Source organism: Callorhinus ursinus, unplaced genomic scaffold (genome assembly GCF_003265705.2).
Source record: "Callorhinus ursinus isolate GAN/ISIS: 27379988/994484 unplaced genomic scaffold, GSC_fseal_2.0 scaffold82, whole genome shotgun sequence".
In the NCBI taxonomy this organism is placed as follows: domain Eukaryota; kingdom Metazoa; phylum Chordata; class Mammalia; order Carnivora; family Otariidae; genus Callorhinus; species Callorhinus ursinus.
Window position 1 is genome coordinate 2,257,395 of NW_027397144.1, and position 16,453 is coordinate 2,273,847.

Below are 16,453 nucleotides of genomic sequence, written 5' to 3' on the forward strand. Positions count from 1 at the left end.
CCCCCCCCCCCCCCCCCCCCCCCCCCCCCCCCCCGCTTCCAGGATCTGGGCCCCTTCTGGGTGGGGCAGTGGGTTCCAGCTTGGCTCACACTGAGAATGTAAGGACTACAAACAAAATTTCTATTAAATTAAGTTTTGTGTCTTCCTCTTGTGTCTCCTTCTGGGGGAGGTGACTCGAGTAAGGCTCATTTTCCAGCGGCTAAAGTGTTGGTTGAATGTCCCATAAGGTTCCAGGGCCTGTTGTTTACCCCCACAACCTCAAACCAGTGAGAGAAGAGTGATTGTTCTAAGTGCCATTACAAATACTCTTCATATTAACTCATTGAGTCTTTGCACCAAACTGGTGAGTTTTGTTTCTAGTTCCCGTCCGGTTTGATGAGGAGGTCGAGCTCCTGAATTTAAGGAGTAGGGCAGGGCTCTGAACCCACACCGTGGCACCGTTTCATGCCATCCATTCTACACTCAACCATATATGCCTCTTAACTGTTAATGAACAAGACTACATAGAACAGTTGGACCATTTTAAATGTTTTCTTTTTTATTTTAAGATTTTATTTGACAGAGACCGCGAGGGAGGGAACACAAGCAGGGGGAATGGGAGAGGGAGAAGCAGGACTCCCGCCGAGCAGGGAGCCCGATGCGGGGCTTGATCCCAGGACTCCGGGATCATGACCCGAGCTGAAGGCAGGCATTTAACGCCTGAGCCACCCAGGCGCCCCTAAACGTTTTTTAAATACTAGTCCGTATTAGAAGTTGTTCCTTCAATAATAATGTAGGTGCAGAGATGGTAAATAGCACTGTTGGTGGTCTTTGAATTCTTGGAAGGAGATGACAGACCAACAAGGTCTAGGGCCCCTGAGGCTTAGCCCATCTCTTGGGGTCCATGAGGCTGCCCCTGAAGTTCAGTAGGTGGTCTGGAGCTCATGTCCCTTGTTGCAGGAGAGAGGCAAGAAGGCCTCAACACCCTGGCCTACTGTGGAAACGTAGGCTCTGCCTGCGCTGAAGGGAAACACAACAGGACCTGGTTACAGTTGGGCAATGAATGGGTGAGGTGTCAGGTAACTGGTTCTGGGCTTGCGTTGAGTGCTTGAATGGAAACTAAAGAGCAGGTTTGGAGGCAGGTAATAGTTCAGGATGGGAGGACCTCCACCCAGTAACTGGGAGATACTCTCAGCCTTGCCTCCATCCAGTCCCCCAAAGCACCATCTTCAGCTTTGGCCAACTAATCCTTCCATTCCTTGATTGGTGGATGGGCCTCCATGCTTCCCACCTGTGTCCTGTGGCCCAGCTCCACCCCTCTGGGTAGCCTCCAATTGAATTGGTGCATCCAGGGAAAGTTTATGGAGAGAATTCTGTATTCAATGTAGGGAGGCCTTGAAAGGTGACCGTTTCCTTAAATACTTGTGGGGTCAGACTGGGGATAGTGGGGTGAACAAAGAGGTTGGGGAAGGAGCAGCAGAGAGGTGGGACACCCAGGAGCTACTACACGTTCATTCCAAAAATCCAGTTCTCCCTCAGGAATGTATGAGGTCCCAAGTTGGCCCCCTGGCCCTCCTTCCACGGCCAAATAATGGTTTTTAGAATTTTCATCTTTTTAATTAATTGTTGGTGAACTTTTTGAGTATCTTCCAGTCCTAAGTAAGGGTTCCTACGAGGGTGGCCACACCAGGACAAAACTCATTTGGTAAACAAAAAAAACCCCCAAAATACAAATATCTACAAGTACATTAAAAATTTTGTTCAAGGTAATCAACAGAAACCCCTAAGGGCAAGAAAGGCGGCATGTCGGAGCCATTTTGTGGCCGTATGACGTCACCGCTAACGGGCGTGGCGTCACTCAGGAAGCCACGTGATCTGTATGCGTGTTGAATGAGAAGCTCCCTCCGGGAGCCGAGTTTAGTCTGCGCATGCCTTGGCCAAAGGCCTCCCTCTTGCGCATGCCCACCAAGACTACGGGGGGCGCGCGCAGGTCACGTGCTCTGGTGGTCGGCGCGCGCACCGCCTGCCCCGGAAGCGGTCGCCTCGCGGCGCGGCTGGGCGCTAAGATGGCGGCGGCGTGAGTTGCATGTTGTGTGAGGATCCCGGGGCCGCCGCGTCGCTCCGGCCCCGCCATGGCCGTCACCATCACGCTCAAGACGCTGCAGCAGCAGACCTTCAAAATCCGCATGGAGCCTGACGAAACGGTGGGAGCTGGACCGGAGCCCGGGGGTGGGAACGACGGGTGCCAGGGGGGTGGGGTGGGGGAGTGGGGGCGGGGAGGACGGGATCCCGACAGGAGGGGCGGGGAGGACGGCGCAGGCAGGGCTCTGCCCACCTCTTCCAGCCTGCCTGACTTGCCCGAACCTCCGTTCGGTTCTCGGCTCAGACCCGGGCGACTCGTGCTGATGGCGCTTATGGGCCGGTCTCCGGACGAGGCCCCACCCCCGGGGCACCCATCAGGCCCCAGCTCCAGTGTCAGCGCCCTCGCGGGTCGCGGGAGCCGCAGGTTCAGATTCCCGGCCGGGCCACGCTCTCCGGGACGGGGGCTCCGAGTTCCCAGCTTTGCAGGCGTCTCCTCGGGACGTTGGTGGCCGAATTTGGGAGTAGTGACCAGGAGATGCCGAGTGGTGACGGCAGTGACGATGATAATGATAATAAACGATCTCAGTTTCAGTGGTCTGTGTTTGTTGGCGGTTTGTTTTTTACCGGCTGCTGAGCGATTGTTAATCTTACTGAAGATGCAAAACAGACTTACCACTTGAGCGTTCTTGATTCTTGTATTCCATTTTATAGATGTGGAAATTTAGGAATTAGGGAACTTTGCTACAGTCACAGAAAGCAAGTAATGGCAGAAAGCAAGTAATGGCAGAATGGGGATTCATATTTGGTTTTGCCTCATGTGAGAGCCCATAGTTTAAACATTGCGCTGCATTTTTAGCTGAAAAGAGGCTTATGACCTAACAGACATATTGAACGTCTGTGTTTGGCACTCTTTGCACAACTACCTCATGAAGGAGACACTGAACTCTTATGTGTTGTAGAAAAGGAAGCACTCATATTTTTCGATCAGTCTAAATATTTGAATTTGGGCAAACTAATCTCTCTGTACCTCTGTTTTCTCAAATATAAAACGGGGCTATTGATACCTACTTTATGCAGTGGGGAGGCTTTAAAAAGTGACATGTATACACTTAGGTTAGTATCGTCCGTATAGGATGCTTTTGGCAAAAACCAAGCACTGTCAGCAGTGTGGAATGAAGAATCTTACCTCTTTTTTATTCTATTTAATTTTTCATCATATTTTACGTTATCTGAAGTTATATTTGTTTTCTCTTTTCTTTGCGTTAGTGTTATCTCCGCGGAAGCGGGGACTCGTGTTGAGTGTTGTTCCTTGTTATGTTGTATGCTCAGTACCTAGAATAGCACCTGGTGTGAAGTGTTTGGTAAACACTCCGTTGAATGGTGGGATGAGCAAACAAATTCGAATCTGGCATGGTTGATCGTGAAGCTTAGTTTCTCTGCCATTGAGGCTTGTAGGCCCTCCCCACAAAAAAAGAATCTTGAGGTTTGCAATGAGTGTTCCTCTCTTTCCAGGTGAAGGTGCTAAAGGAAAAGATAGAAGCTGAGAAGGGTCGTGATGCCTTCCCCGTGGCTGGACAGAAACTCATTTATGCTGGCAAGATCCTGAGTGATGACGTGCCCATCAGGGACTATCGCATTGACGAGAAGAACTTTGTGGTCGTTATGGTGACCAAGGTGGGTGAAGTGTGCTGGTTGGGAGGGTGGGTGAATTGGCTGGGGAGCTGACAAAGAGCCAGTGTGCCCGGGAGAGATTAGCTATGAAGAGGGCGGGGCTGAGATGGGATGGGGTGTTGGGGCTAGATAGGGGTATTGATGCCTGCTCCTTTTTCTGGGTGTCACAGGCCAAAACTAGCCCAGGCACCTCAGTACCCCCAGAGGCCTCACCCACTGCTGTCCCGGAGTCCTCCACATCCTTTCCTCCGGCCCCTGCCTCAGGCATGTCCCATCCCCCACCTGCTGCCAGAGAGGACAAGAGCCCATCGGAGGAATCAGTCCCCACGACATCCCCGGAGTCTGTGTCAGGGTAAGGCCAGGGAGCAGAAGCCCCAGCTTGGGCCCTGTCCTCCCAGCACCTTCCAACACATACATGTTTCTGCATACTTGGGGGAGGGCAAGCCGCCAGAAGCCAGGGTCCGATTTCTCTCTCTTGAATTTGCAGCTCTGTTCCCTCTTCAGGTAGCAGCGGGCGAGAGGAAGACGCGGCATCCACGCTAGGTGGGTGGGTGGTCCCCAGGGCAGAAGCAGTTGGGTGCCCCGGCCGGCAGCTGGGCCTTGTGTGGGTGTGGGAGGGCCTGGGAGCTACCCTTCCCCCTCCTTGGTGACCAAGGCCTTGCTGCTCCCTCCACAGTGACTGGTTCTGAGTATGAGACGATGCTGACAGAGATCATGTCCATGGGCTATGAACGGGAGCGGGTCGTGGCCGCCCTGAGAGCCAGCTACAACAACCCCCACCGAGCCGTGGAGTATCTACTCACGGTGAGGTGGGGCTGCTCCCTCCTGGGGAGGCCTCAAGGGAGTACATGGGCTTATGTGCCCTGATGGGTGGTCAGAGAGGCAAAACCTGCCCTCAGAAGCCTTTCGGTTGTGGTTCCAGCCAGGAAAGCCTGCCTGCAGGAGCCTGGACATGAGTGGTGGGGTGGGTCTGTGGAGGGCACGGCCGAGGCCTCACCCGTCTTCTGCCAGGGCTGAGCATGCAGAAGGGAGGCAGCGGGCAGTCTGTGCATTAGAACTAAATAGGACCCCTGACAGGGAATTCCTGGGAGCCCCGAGCCAGAACATGGTTCTGTCCAGGAGAGCCAGGTGTCGGAGCAGCCAGCCACAGAAGGAGGTGAGTGGATTGGGAGATGTGCATGTGGGGTGTCTGATGTCAAAGCGTTGGGACCCCCCCCCACCCCCAAGCTTCTGGGAGTCCAGCATGGTGTCTGAATACACACTTTTCTCCTGCTAGCAGGAGAGAACCCCCTGGAGTTCCTGCGGGACCAGCCCCAGTTCCAGAACATGCGGCAGGTGATTCAGCAGAACCCGGCACTGTTGCCTGCCCTGCTCCAGCAGCTGGGCCAAGAGAATCCTCAGCTTTTGCAGGTGTGGCCCTGGGGATGGAGGGAGCCAGGGCCCCAGAAAACTAGCCTGGCCCAGTGTGGTATGTGGGAGTTCCTCTGTATTTGCAAAGCAGGACTAATGACATCCCTCTGCTGCTCCACGCAGTCTAATGATCTGCCTGGTTTCATGTCATATTCTCAAACACCTCGTGAGGTGTGGGTGGTGGTGTCATTGTCTCATAGAGGAAGATGCCAGAGGTCTGGAGCAGTCTTGGCAGCTGGTGGTGTGTGTGTCTGCCTCCAGCCTCTGGGTCCTTTACTGTACCTTCTGGGTGTTTTGGTTCTGGCTTGGTTTCACGTACAGTTAGTGCATCCTAAGTGTCCACGGGGTTGCATGGCACCACCCAGGACCAGTGTGTCCCAGTTGGCTCTGGGACCACGGCGCTCCGCAAGGCTCCATCCTGCCCTTGAAGGTTCCTGTGCAGAGGGGCAGTGGCTCCTGGGTGTGACAGGGTTTTCTGGATCCTCTGTAAAGGCCTGCCTCTCCTGGTTTAGGGCCTGGCGTCCACTGCTGCTCCACTTCTCAGTCTCTTGTGCTGCCTCTTGCTTACCTTCTCTGGTGTTACAGGGCTCAGGTTGCACACCTTCACTCTTCTCTGTTTAGTGTTCCCTCTATATCACCTTGAGTGATGATGTTCCCCCCAGGTTGATGTAACCAGCCTGAATCTCCAAATGCCACGCTTATCCATGGCTGACTTGACACAAGCATGAAAGTGCTTTGTAGATGTCTTAAGACTTCAGAGCAGATCCTCCTCAGCCCTCGCCATCCCTGCAAAGACCAGCCTGGGGTTGCTTGAGCCTCAGGCCCTGTGCACCTGCTGGGGTCATCCATCACCTGTCTTCCAGAACATCTCACTCAGCCCAGCCCTGCACTCAACCCCTGCGGCTGCCACCTCAACTTCCACCCAGTTCCCTGGCAGCCACCCCCCGGGCCTTGGCCTTTGCACAGCCCCCACGGTCCATTCTCCACGAGGAGCCAGGTTCCTGAGAAAGCACTTTTTGAGGTGAAGTTAAAGTCAGACGTACGTAAAAGTCGTGTTGTAGAGAGTTGTAGAACCCCAGGTGTGCAACACCCAGATGAATTAGTCTTTTTAGAATGTGCACCGGATCACGTCCTCCGCTATTTAACTGTCAACTGCGGCGTCCTTTCATACTAGAAGGCAATTGAAGAAAGCAGGTCTGGTCTTTGCCTTTCTCTTTGTTTTGTCCCCTTTCTGTTGCTTGTTTACTTTGTTCCTTGCCACATGGATCTTCTGTTTTCTGGGATTTGTCAGGTGCATTTCTATCTCCAGGCCTTTGCACTTACTGTTCTATCTGGAGGGAACTTCCCTTCTCATCCTGCAGATCACAGGCCCCTCTTCCCTGGCCTGCAGCATTTTTTCTAGTCCACTGTTTGCCCTATTGTATGCGAGTCCCACTATTTCTATTGTAAATAATTACCCATTTATTTATAGCCTGTCGCCCTACCCTGGAGCTGATGGAACATCAGCTCCGCTAGGACAGGGCCTGTATCCACTATTGTGTTGCTGTTTGGCCAGAATAGGCACCCTCTAAGTATGTGCTGAGGGAATGAAAAGGCAGGGCTGCGATAGGGACCTGGTGGGGGTGGGGGTGGGTGGGCATCAAGGGCTTTGGGTCACAGTCCCTTCCTGTTTCCCACAGCAAATTAGTCGGCACCAGGAGCAGTTCATCCAGATGCTCAATGAGCCCCCCGGGGAGCTGGCAGACATCTCTGATGTGGAGGGTGAGGTGGGCGCCATTGGTGAGGAGGCTCCGCAGATGAACTACATCCAGGTGACGCCGCAGGAGAAGGAAGCAATAGAGAGGGTAAGAGGCCTGGCTGGGGGCGAGCTCCCTGACGGGTGGCCCCAGGCCCTGCTGACACCCACCCAATCTTCCTGCAGTTGAAAGCCCTGGGCTTCCCAGAGAGCTTGGTGATCCAGGCCTACTTCGCTTGTGAAAAAAACGAGAACTTGGCTGCCAACTTCCTTCTGAGTCAGAACTTTGATGACGAGTGATGCAGGGAGGCCGGGCTGCCCCCCAACCTCCCCACCCCCCAACTCCACAGAAGTTTTATAAAAGAAAAAAATATATATATATTCATGTTTATTTAAGAAGTGGAAAAAAAATCCAAAACCTTAAAAAAAAACCACCCTGATTTCCCACCCTCCTCAAGTGGCCCCCCATTCCCATCTTGGCCTGAGAAGACCTAGGCCAGACAGCTGTCCCCCATCCCCCGCCCCAGCCCTGCCTGCTCTAAGAAACTGGCAGGACTGGAGGCGACAGATGGGCCCCTCTTGGCCTCTGTCCCAGCTCCCTGCAGCCAGATGGAGAGGCGGCTGCTTGCTTCCCCCTCCCCCCCGAAGAGCCCCTGAGACCTCCCCCCGCCTTCTTCCAGGGTGAGGGGAAGCTGGAGCCCCAAACTTTGATCCTCCATTTGAGTGCCCCAACGTTTCCATCTGGGGGTAAGCACTCAGAGGCTCAAGGATCCTCCCCGCCCCAGTCTGGCCTGCATCCCTTCGCCGGAGAGGAGGAGGCCTGGTTTGTCCTGCCTGGGGAGGGGATCACACCAGAGCTGCTCTGGAGGTCAAGGCCACCCCTCCCCCCCCCACCACCAACCCCAGGACAGAACCGTGTCCCTGATAAAGGTTTTGAAGTGAATAAAGTTTTAAAAGCCAGTCCTGTGGTGGTGTGTGCCTACTGGGGCTTCCTGCTCCAGCTCGTCTGGGTCTGGGGGCTGGTTGGGTACAGGTGACGTGGCCGTGCTGAGAAGGGGCAGAGTGGTCTGTCAGCCTCAGCAGATTGGGGCTCGCAGTGTCTCCACATCCCCCTTGAGGCTATCTCGTTCTCAGGCAGTGGGCCCCAGCCCCAACTTAGCCTTGGAAGGGCTGCTTCTCCCTGCCCCCCACCATTACCACCACAAGTCTGTTTTGGCTACACTTCCCCCCCTAGTAATCGGCTAATTACCGGAGATTAATGTTGGTAAACAGAAGCCTTCTTCTCCTCTGCCATCTGCTCCTCCATTATTTCCCCATTGCGTCCCCCTTCCTCCCCCTGAAGCCCCAGTGAGCCGGCGTGGCCTAGAGTCCCTGAGTGAGCAGAGCCAGGAAGGGTGGGGGATTCCCTGGCCCCAGGTGTTGGGGGCCCAGGAAGGGGCGTGATGAGAGCGGACACACAACTGTGCAGGGCCGGGGCTGTGGGGCAGCAGATTTTATTGGGACAGGCTAGCTCAGGACCTGGGTGCGACAGAGGCTGCCGAGTCTGGGGCCGCAGCAGCAGCCAGTGCAGCGGCTCGGGCCTCCTTCTTCTGTCTTTGTTTCTCCTCCTTGAGGCGTTTGCGCTGCTGCTTCTCCAGGTCCTGCAGCAGCTCCTGGAAGCGGGCACTCCTCGGGTCCACATGGTAGCCCAGGCGTTCCTGGGCCTCAGCCTGAAGCCGGGCCTGCCGCTCCTTGTCTGCCTGTTCCTGTTCCCTGCGCTCCTGCTGCTGCCGCCGCCAGTTCTGAATCATCTGTGGCATATTGGCCATTCTCTCTGCAATGAGCTGCTCCCTGCAGGGGAGGGTAGAGTGATGAAGACAGCAACACCCAGCCAGAAAAGGAGCACCCTTTTCAGGTGGCAGCCCACCGCCTAGTCTGCCCACATTACAACTCCCCCAACTCCCCCAGTGGAGATGAAAAACTGGGAAGACTTAGGGTGGTCATTAAAACTGTCAGGAAAAGTCCCAGACAAGTGAAGTAACAGGCAAGAGAGATGAATTAACTTGTGTGTGACCTTGAGCACAAGAGAGCTAACCCCCTTAGGAGGAGACCCCAAGTCAACTCAGCATTTCACTGAGCCATCCAAGAGGCACACCATATGGCCATTTCCCACAGCACACTCTTTCATCCTGCAGACATCACTGAGCACCTACTGTATGCCAGGACCAGCTGTAAAGGCAAGAAATGGATTGGACCTTTCCCTCCAATCCTGTGAGTTTGTAGGTGCCAGTCACAGCCCCATTTTAAGGATTAGAAACGTCAAGCTGAAAGATCTACCCCATGGCAGGGTTATCCAGCTACGATGGGACAGAGACTGGGGTTCACATTCTAGCTCCAGTTTACGGCCTGGGTGACTGGACAAGTGACTCCACAAACTCCCAGGCTTCGGTTTTTCATCTCTTTAAAATGAGGGTGATCCCCTCTTCCTCCTAGTTATTGTGAGGACAAGAACAATGAAAAGCAGGAACACGTTGGGCCTGCTCCCCCACCCTGCCTGCCCTCCAGGAAGTGGCACCATCCTGATGTTCCTGGTCTTGCATTCTTCCAAGTCTAATTCCTCAGACCTGTCTCCAAGTCCGACCTCTGCCCTTGACTCCAGGCCCCATCACCTCCCACTCTTCCCCAGCCGCACTGACCTCCTGGTAGTTCCTTAAACCATACTCCTTCCTCAGGGTCTTTGCACCAGCGGTTCCTTCTACCAGGAACACTCCCTAAGAGCTCCCCATGGCTACGTCTGGTCATTCAGGTCTCTAAGGATCAAGTCCTTAGGTTCCACCCACAGCCCACCACGTAGTCGGCTCACATTAGGTTCGAAGTCTCACAAACCAAAGTTTCTCTGGCACACACATTTTTCACCCAATTTTATCTTCCTAACGGTCCACTGCCGCCACCGGAAATTATCTTGTTCTCTGCTACGTGCTCAGCACCTGGGACAAGGCCCGGCGCACTGGAGGTCCTCAGCCCACAGCCCCGCACCTGCCCGACCGCACACACCTGGCCTGACGCTTCTGCTCCTCTGCCAGCTGCTGCACCCGCAGCGACTCCTGCATGGCCGCCAGGCTCGGGCACCATTCGCGCTCCTCAGCCTCCAGTTCGCGCAGCTGCTCCCGCGACGGCCATAGCGAACCGGCGGCCACCCCGGAGGCGGCGCCGTGCCGCGCGAACTGCTTGGCCGCGTAGCGCGGCCCCAGCTGCCAGCGCGGGGTCAGCGGGTCGTCCGGGTCCGGCCACCAGGGCCCTGGCGAGCGGCGTGGGGGCGGCGGCGCCCGGTAGTCACGGGAGCCCCGGCCCCGGAGAGCCGGCAGCTCGAGCAGGCTGCGCGCCCGCCGCGCGGGCGCCGCCATCTTGGCTGTGCGGGGTCCTCGCGGGCCGGCGGGGCTGGCCACAGCACTGCCTGCGCGCGAGGTCCGATGGCAGCCTGGGCGGGGCGAGGGGGCGTCCCTGCTGCCGCAGTTCCGGGCAGGGGAGAGAAGGGGGTAATAAATGTTTTATACGTCTTCAAGTATAATTTAAAATTTTATTTTAGCAGGTACTTATTAAAATCTCATTAAATTTTAATTTTATACATTTAAAGTAGCATTTGATTTTTTATTTCCAAAATTTAAATGTCTAAATTTTAAACAACTAAGTATTTATTTAAAAATTTAAATATTGCTTCAGTTTGAAGTTTAATCTACATATTACTTTATATTTTATTTTATTTTTACATATTACTTTATATTTGAAATATTTAGAATCTTTTTAAGATCTTCGTTAAAATATTTAAATTTCATTTTAAATCCTTGAATATTGTTCATAACATTAAATATTTTTTATGCTTTATTTTATGCTTTCTAATTAGATTTTTAATATCTCAAGATTTTTATTTTAAAGAATTATATAAAAACCTTACCTAGACAATTTTAAACATTTAAATTTCTACTTAAGATATTTAAAGTTGTATGATTATTTAAGATATTTATGTAGGAATTTTATTTTAAATTTTATTGTAAACATTTTGTTACTTTATGCCTTTTCATTTAATTTTTCATATTTAAAAATGTTTAAAATATTCGATCAAGGTGTAGCAATTAAACAGTATTTTTTAAAAACAGGGTTTCAACCTTAAAAAGGAAGGAAATTCTGTCTCATGCTACAACATGGATGAACCTGGAAGACATTATGCTGAGTGAAATAAGCGAGTCACAAAAGAACATATATCATGTGATTCCACTTATATGGGGTCTTTGGAGTAGCCAAATTCATAGAGACAGAAAGTAGAATGGTGGTTGGCAGGGACAGAGGAGACAAAGAACGGGAGTTAGCTTTTAGTGGGGACAGAGTTCTTGTTTGAGAAGATGAAAAAGTTCTGGAGACGCATGGTGATAATGGTTGCACAACAATGTGAATGTGCTTAATAGCACTGAACGGTACACTTGAAAATGATTAAAATGGTATGATTTATGTTATATATATTTTATCACACACACACACACACACACACACACGAATTGCGGTTTGCTGGGTGAACTAGGAAGCCTGGAGAATAATGTTCATAATTTAGAACTGCAGCATATATATCATTTATGTCAATCCCAAGCTGGAAACAGCCGGCACCCGAGTCCATTCACAGGAGAATGGAGACCTAAATTTTGATGTTTCAACCAACAGAATACTACACAGGAATGCAAGAGCAGAAATTACAGCTGCGCGTAATCTCAGCGGGTGATTCTCAGGGACCTCATTTGCAACAAAGGAGGCAGGGCCCAAGAGATTCCTTTTCATAAGGGAACGTTTTTCACTGCATAAAGTTTACACAAATTGTCCTTTTTATGTAAAGTGGAAAAATCCTGGTGTCATTATGGATGCACACCTTTAGCGGTAAAGGATAGATTATTCTGGAAATCAAGATGGGACACCTCTGGTGGGAATGAGGGGGCGTCTGGGTAGTGGTCATGTGGGGGGGGAGAGTCACTTGGTAACAGGTCATTGAGCTGGACATTCCTGTTCTGTTTGCTTTTCTCCAAGTGCACTGTATTTAATGTTATTTCTATTTTAAAGATTTTATTTAATTGTCAGAGAGAGTGAGGGAGCACAAGCAGGGGGAGGGGCAGAGGGAGAAGCAGGCTCTGCACTGACCAGGGAGCCGGATGTGGGACTTGATCCCAGGACGCTGGGATCATGACCTGAGCTGAAGGCAGATGCTTAACCAACTGAGCCACCCAGGCATTCCTAATGTTATTTCTTTTTTCTTTCTTTCTTTCTTTTTTTTTAAAGATTCCATCAGAGAGAGACACAGCCAGAGAGGGAACACAAGCAGGGGAAGTGGGAGAGGGAGAAGCAGGCTTTCTGCTGAGCAGAGAGCCCGATGCGGAGCTCGATCCCAGAACCCCGAGATCATGACCCGAGCCGAAGGCAGACACCCAACCCCTGAGCCACCCAGGCGCCCCCCCAATGTTATTTCTTGATCTGGGCTATAGTGGCGCCTGAGTTATAATTATTCTGTAAGCTGTGTATGTGTAGGCTGCATACTTTACGGTAAGATTTATTATACTTTGTAAGTGAAAAAAAATAAAAATACAAGCAACAAAAAAGGATTATAGTGAGCAGTCCTACTCCCACCTGCCTCCCATACCCCCCGCCCCTGCCTGAGCTCCTCCCCTGACTTGTGTTAGTTTCTTTTGTATCCTAGAGCATTGCTTTAGACATTGTCATTTACAGTGTTAACGGATTATTTCGCAAGGACAGATGAGTACAGTCACATACGTTATCACCCAGAGTTAACAGATATTAACACTTTGATTAGATTGCTTCAGATCTTTTTTATTTTTTATTTTATTTTTTTAAGATTTTATTTACTTATTCATGAGAGACAGAGAGAGAGAAAGAGAGAGGGAGACAGAGGGAGAAGCAGCTCCCCAGGGGGCAGGGAGCCCGATGCGGGACTCGATCCCAGGACTCTGGGATCATGGCTTGAGCTGAAGGCAGACGCTTAACCGACTGAGCCACGCAGGAGCCCCAACACTGGTTTTATTTTATTTTATTTTTATTTTTAAAAAGATTTTATTTATTTATTTGACAGAGAGAGACACAGTGAGAGAGGGAACACAAGCAGGGGGAGTGGGAGAGGGAGGAGCAGGGAGCCCGATGCGGGGCTGGATCCCAGGACCCTGGGATCATGACCTGAGCTGAAGGCAGACGCTTAACCATCTGAGCCACCCAGGCACCCCAGATCTTTTTTTCTTAAATGGAAGTATGGTTGATATACAATATCATATTATTTCAGGTGTTCATTGTAGTGATTTGACGATTACATACATTACAAAATGCTCACCATAAGTGTAGTCACCATCTGTCACCTTACAATGTTATTACAATATTATTGACTATGTTCCCTATTCTGTACTTGTCATCCCTGTGACTTTATTTTATAACTGGAAGTTTGTACCTCTTAACCCCCTTCACCTATTTTGCCCATCCCTCCACACCCCTCCGCCCCCCCTTCACCCCCCTTCCATCCCCTCTACCGCCCTCCCCTCAGGTACCCACCTTCAGATCCTTTTTTAAAAAACTCTTTTTAGGGCGCCTGGGTGGCTCAGTTGGTTAAGCAACTGCCTTCGGCTCAGGTCATGATCCTGGAGTCCCGGGATCGAGTTCCGCGTCCGGCTCCCTGCTCAGCAGGGAGTCTGCTTCTCCCTCTGACCCTCTTCCCTCTCGTGCTCGCTATCTCTCATTCTCTCTCTCTCAAATAAATAAATAAAATCTTTAAAAAAATAAAATAAAAAACTCTTTTTAATAAAACTTGCCCCCCTACTATGAAAGCCTCCAATGACAGTTAGGCCTCCACCGACAAATGCCACCCCTTTCCCTCCCCACCCTTCTCAGGAGTAACAGTTATTTTGAAATTAGCTTATTCTTCCAGGACCAGACCAAACTTTATGCATTCGCTACTTATCTGGAGTCTTGAAAACAATATGCGATATATATTTTTATTTTTTTTAAAGATTTTATTTATTGGAGAGCAAGAGAGAGAGAGAGAGAGCACGAGCAGGGGGAGGGGCAGAGGGAGAAGCAGGCTCTGCACTGAGCAGGGAGCCCGATGCGGGGCTCGATCCCAGGACGCTGGGCTCATGACCCGAGTTGAAGACAGACGCTCAACTGACTGAGCCACCACCCAGGCGCCCGCAATATGTATTTTTAAACAGTTTACATTAGTGGTATTCTGAATGTATTAGTTTGCAACTTTTCTCCCTCAACTTCACGCTTTCCAGGTGCCTAGAGATTTATTGTACATGCTGTGTAGCTGTTTTTCACACTGTGGGTCCGGGGGCCCATTATTATTTTTTTTAAAGATTTTATTTATTTATTTGACAGAGAGAGACACAGCGAGAGAGGGAACACAAGCGGGGGGTGGGGGTGGGGGAGGGAGAAGCAGGCTTCCCGCGGAGCAGGGAGCCGGATGCGGGGCTCCGTCCCAGGACCCTGGGATCATGACCCGAGCCTAAGGCCAACATTTAATGGCTGAGCCACCCAGGCGCCCCCAGGGGCCCATTATTGACTCAGGAAATCAATGAGGTGGGTTACAACTAGCATTTATTTATTTCCAGGTTTACAATTAAGGGGAGAATGGCTCATAGAAAACTTTTTATTTCAAAAATTATTTGTTTAAAAAATTGTGACAAAACACACATAAAATTTACCACCATCATCATTTTAAAGTGTGCTATTCAGTGGCAGTAAACATCCACACTGTTGTGCAATCACTACCACCAACCAGCTCTAGAACTTTGTCATCTTGCAAAACAGAAACTGTCCCTGTTAAACACTAACTCTTCATTCCTCCCTCCCTCAGCCCCGGCACCCACCATTCCATTTCTGTCTCTATGAATTTGACGACTCTAGGGACTTCATATCAGGAGAATCATACAGCATTTACCCTTTTGTGACTGGCTTATTTCACTTAGCATAATGTCCTCAATAATGTCCGCATTATTAGCATGTGTTAGAATTTCCTTCCTTTTTAAGACTAAATGACATTCTCTCATATGTATTTACCAAATTTTGTTAATTCATTCATCCACTGATGGACACCTGGGCTCCTTCCACCTTTTGGCTGTTGTGAGTAATGCTCCCATGAACCCGGGCGTACAGAGGTTATTTTTTAATAGAAAAAATAGAATAGAATAAAAATATCAGATTGTATCATGTGTAGTAAGGGTTAAGTATCCTTTGGTAAAACTCTTATTTCTGTCACATATACATGTTTGTATATACTAGTGTTCCAGTTGCAAATGATGCTAACAAACCTTGCCCCAAACAACCATTTTGATTATGCTCATAGAGTGTGTAGGTCAAGAATTTGGTTATCAACAATAGCCAAACTATGGAAAGAGCCTAAATGTCCATCTAATGATGACTGGATAAAGAAGATGTGGTATGGGGCGCCTGGGTGGCTCAGTTGGTTAAGCATCTGCCTTCGGCTTAGATCATGAGCCCAGGGTCCTGGGATGGAGCCCCACATGGGGCTCCCTGCTCAGTGGGGAGCCTGCTTCTCCCTCTGCTCCCCGCTCGTGTGCTCTCTCTCTTGCTATCTCTGTCTCTCTCTCAAATAAATAAATAAATAAAAATCTTAAAAAAAAGATGTGGTGTGTATATATACAATAGAATATTACTCAGCCATCAAAAATAACGAAATCTTGCCATTTGCAGTGACGTGGATGGAGCTAGAGGGTATTATGCTAAGCAAAATAAGTCAGTCAGAGAAGGACAAATACCATATGATTTCACTCATATGTGGAATTGAAAAAACAGATGAACATATGGGAGGGGAGGAAAAGAGAGCGGGAAACAAACCATAAGAAACTCATAACTATATTGGGACGCCTGGGTGGCTCAGTTGGTTAAGCGACTGCCTTCGGCTCAGGTCATGATCCCGGAGTCCCGGGATCGAGTCCCACATCGGGCTCCCTGCTCAGCGGGGAGTCTGCTTCTCCCTCTGACCCTCTTCCCTCTCGTGCTCTCTATCTCTCAAATAAATAAATAAAATCTTAAAAAAAAAAGAAACTCATAACTATAGAGAACAAATTGAGGGTTGATGGAGGGAGGTGAGGGGGATGGGCTAGATGGATGGTGGGGATTAAGGAGGGCACTTGTGATGAGCACTGGGTGTGTATGTAAGTGATGAACCACTGAGTTCTACTCCTGAGCCAGTATTGCACAGTATGTTAATTAACTAGAATTTACATACAACTTTGCAAAAAAAAAAAAAAAAGGAATTTGGGCAGAGCACAGTGGGGATGGCTTGTCTCTGCTCCTTGCTTTCTGCAGCCTCAGCTGGGAAGAATTTGAAGTTGAATGAATTGATGCCTGGCTACCAGAATCATTAGAAGGCATCTCCCTTCATTCAGGTCTCGTCATTGATGCTGGCTGAAGTCTCAGCTGGGCTATCGGCTGAATATCCTCTACAAAGTGGTTTCTCCATGTGAGCCAATTTGAGCTTCCTCACAACATGGTAGCTGGGTCCCTAGTGCCCAAAGCTGAAGTGCATGGCATTTTTAT

General features: G+C 50.3%; 2 protein-coding genes across 3 annotated transcripts; one reads left to right on the forward strand and one right to left on the reverse strand.

Annotated features, from left to right (window-relative positions):
• Positions 1-1,997: 1,997 nt before the first annotated feature.
• Positions 1,998-7,837, forward strand: RAD23A (RAD23 homolog A, nucleotide excision repair protein). Of its 2 annotated transcripts, none has more exons than XM_025863256.2 (9): positions 1,998-2,183; positions 3,574-3,735; positions 3,903-4,084; positions 4,220-4,275; positions 4,409-4,536; positions 4,810-4,888; positions 5,009-5,142; positions 6,822-6,986; positions 7,064-7,837. In XM_025863256.2, exons 1-9 carry the CDS (start codon positions 2,112-2,114, stop codon positions 7,175-7,177), a joined length of 1,092 nt encoding a protein of 363 aa, XP_025719041.1. In that variant the 5' UTR covers positions 1,998-2,111; the 3' UTR covers positions 7,178-7,837. The 2 variants fall into 2 exon arrangements, with proteins under 2 accessions (XP_025719041.1, XP_025719042.1); XM_025863257.1 differs by having other exon boundaries at positions 1,999-2,183; positions 5,012-5,142.
• Positions 7,838-8,340: 503 nt separating this feature from the next.
• Positions 8,341-10,282, reverse strand: GADD45GIP1 (GADD45G interacting protein 1). The gene is made up of 2 exons (XM_025863258.1): positions 9,911-10,282; positions 8,341-8,707 (listed from the first exon to the last, which is right to left on the reverse strand). The coding sequence occupies exons 1-2, from the start codon at positions 10,258-10,260 to the stop codon at positions 8,389-8,391; spliced, it is 669 nt and encodes a 222-aa protein (XP_025719043.1). The 5' UTR covers positions 10,261-10,282; the 3' UTR covers positions 8,341-8,388.
• Between the last annotated feature and the right edge of the window lie 6,171 nt (positions 10,283-16,453).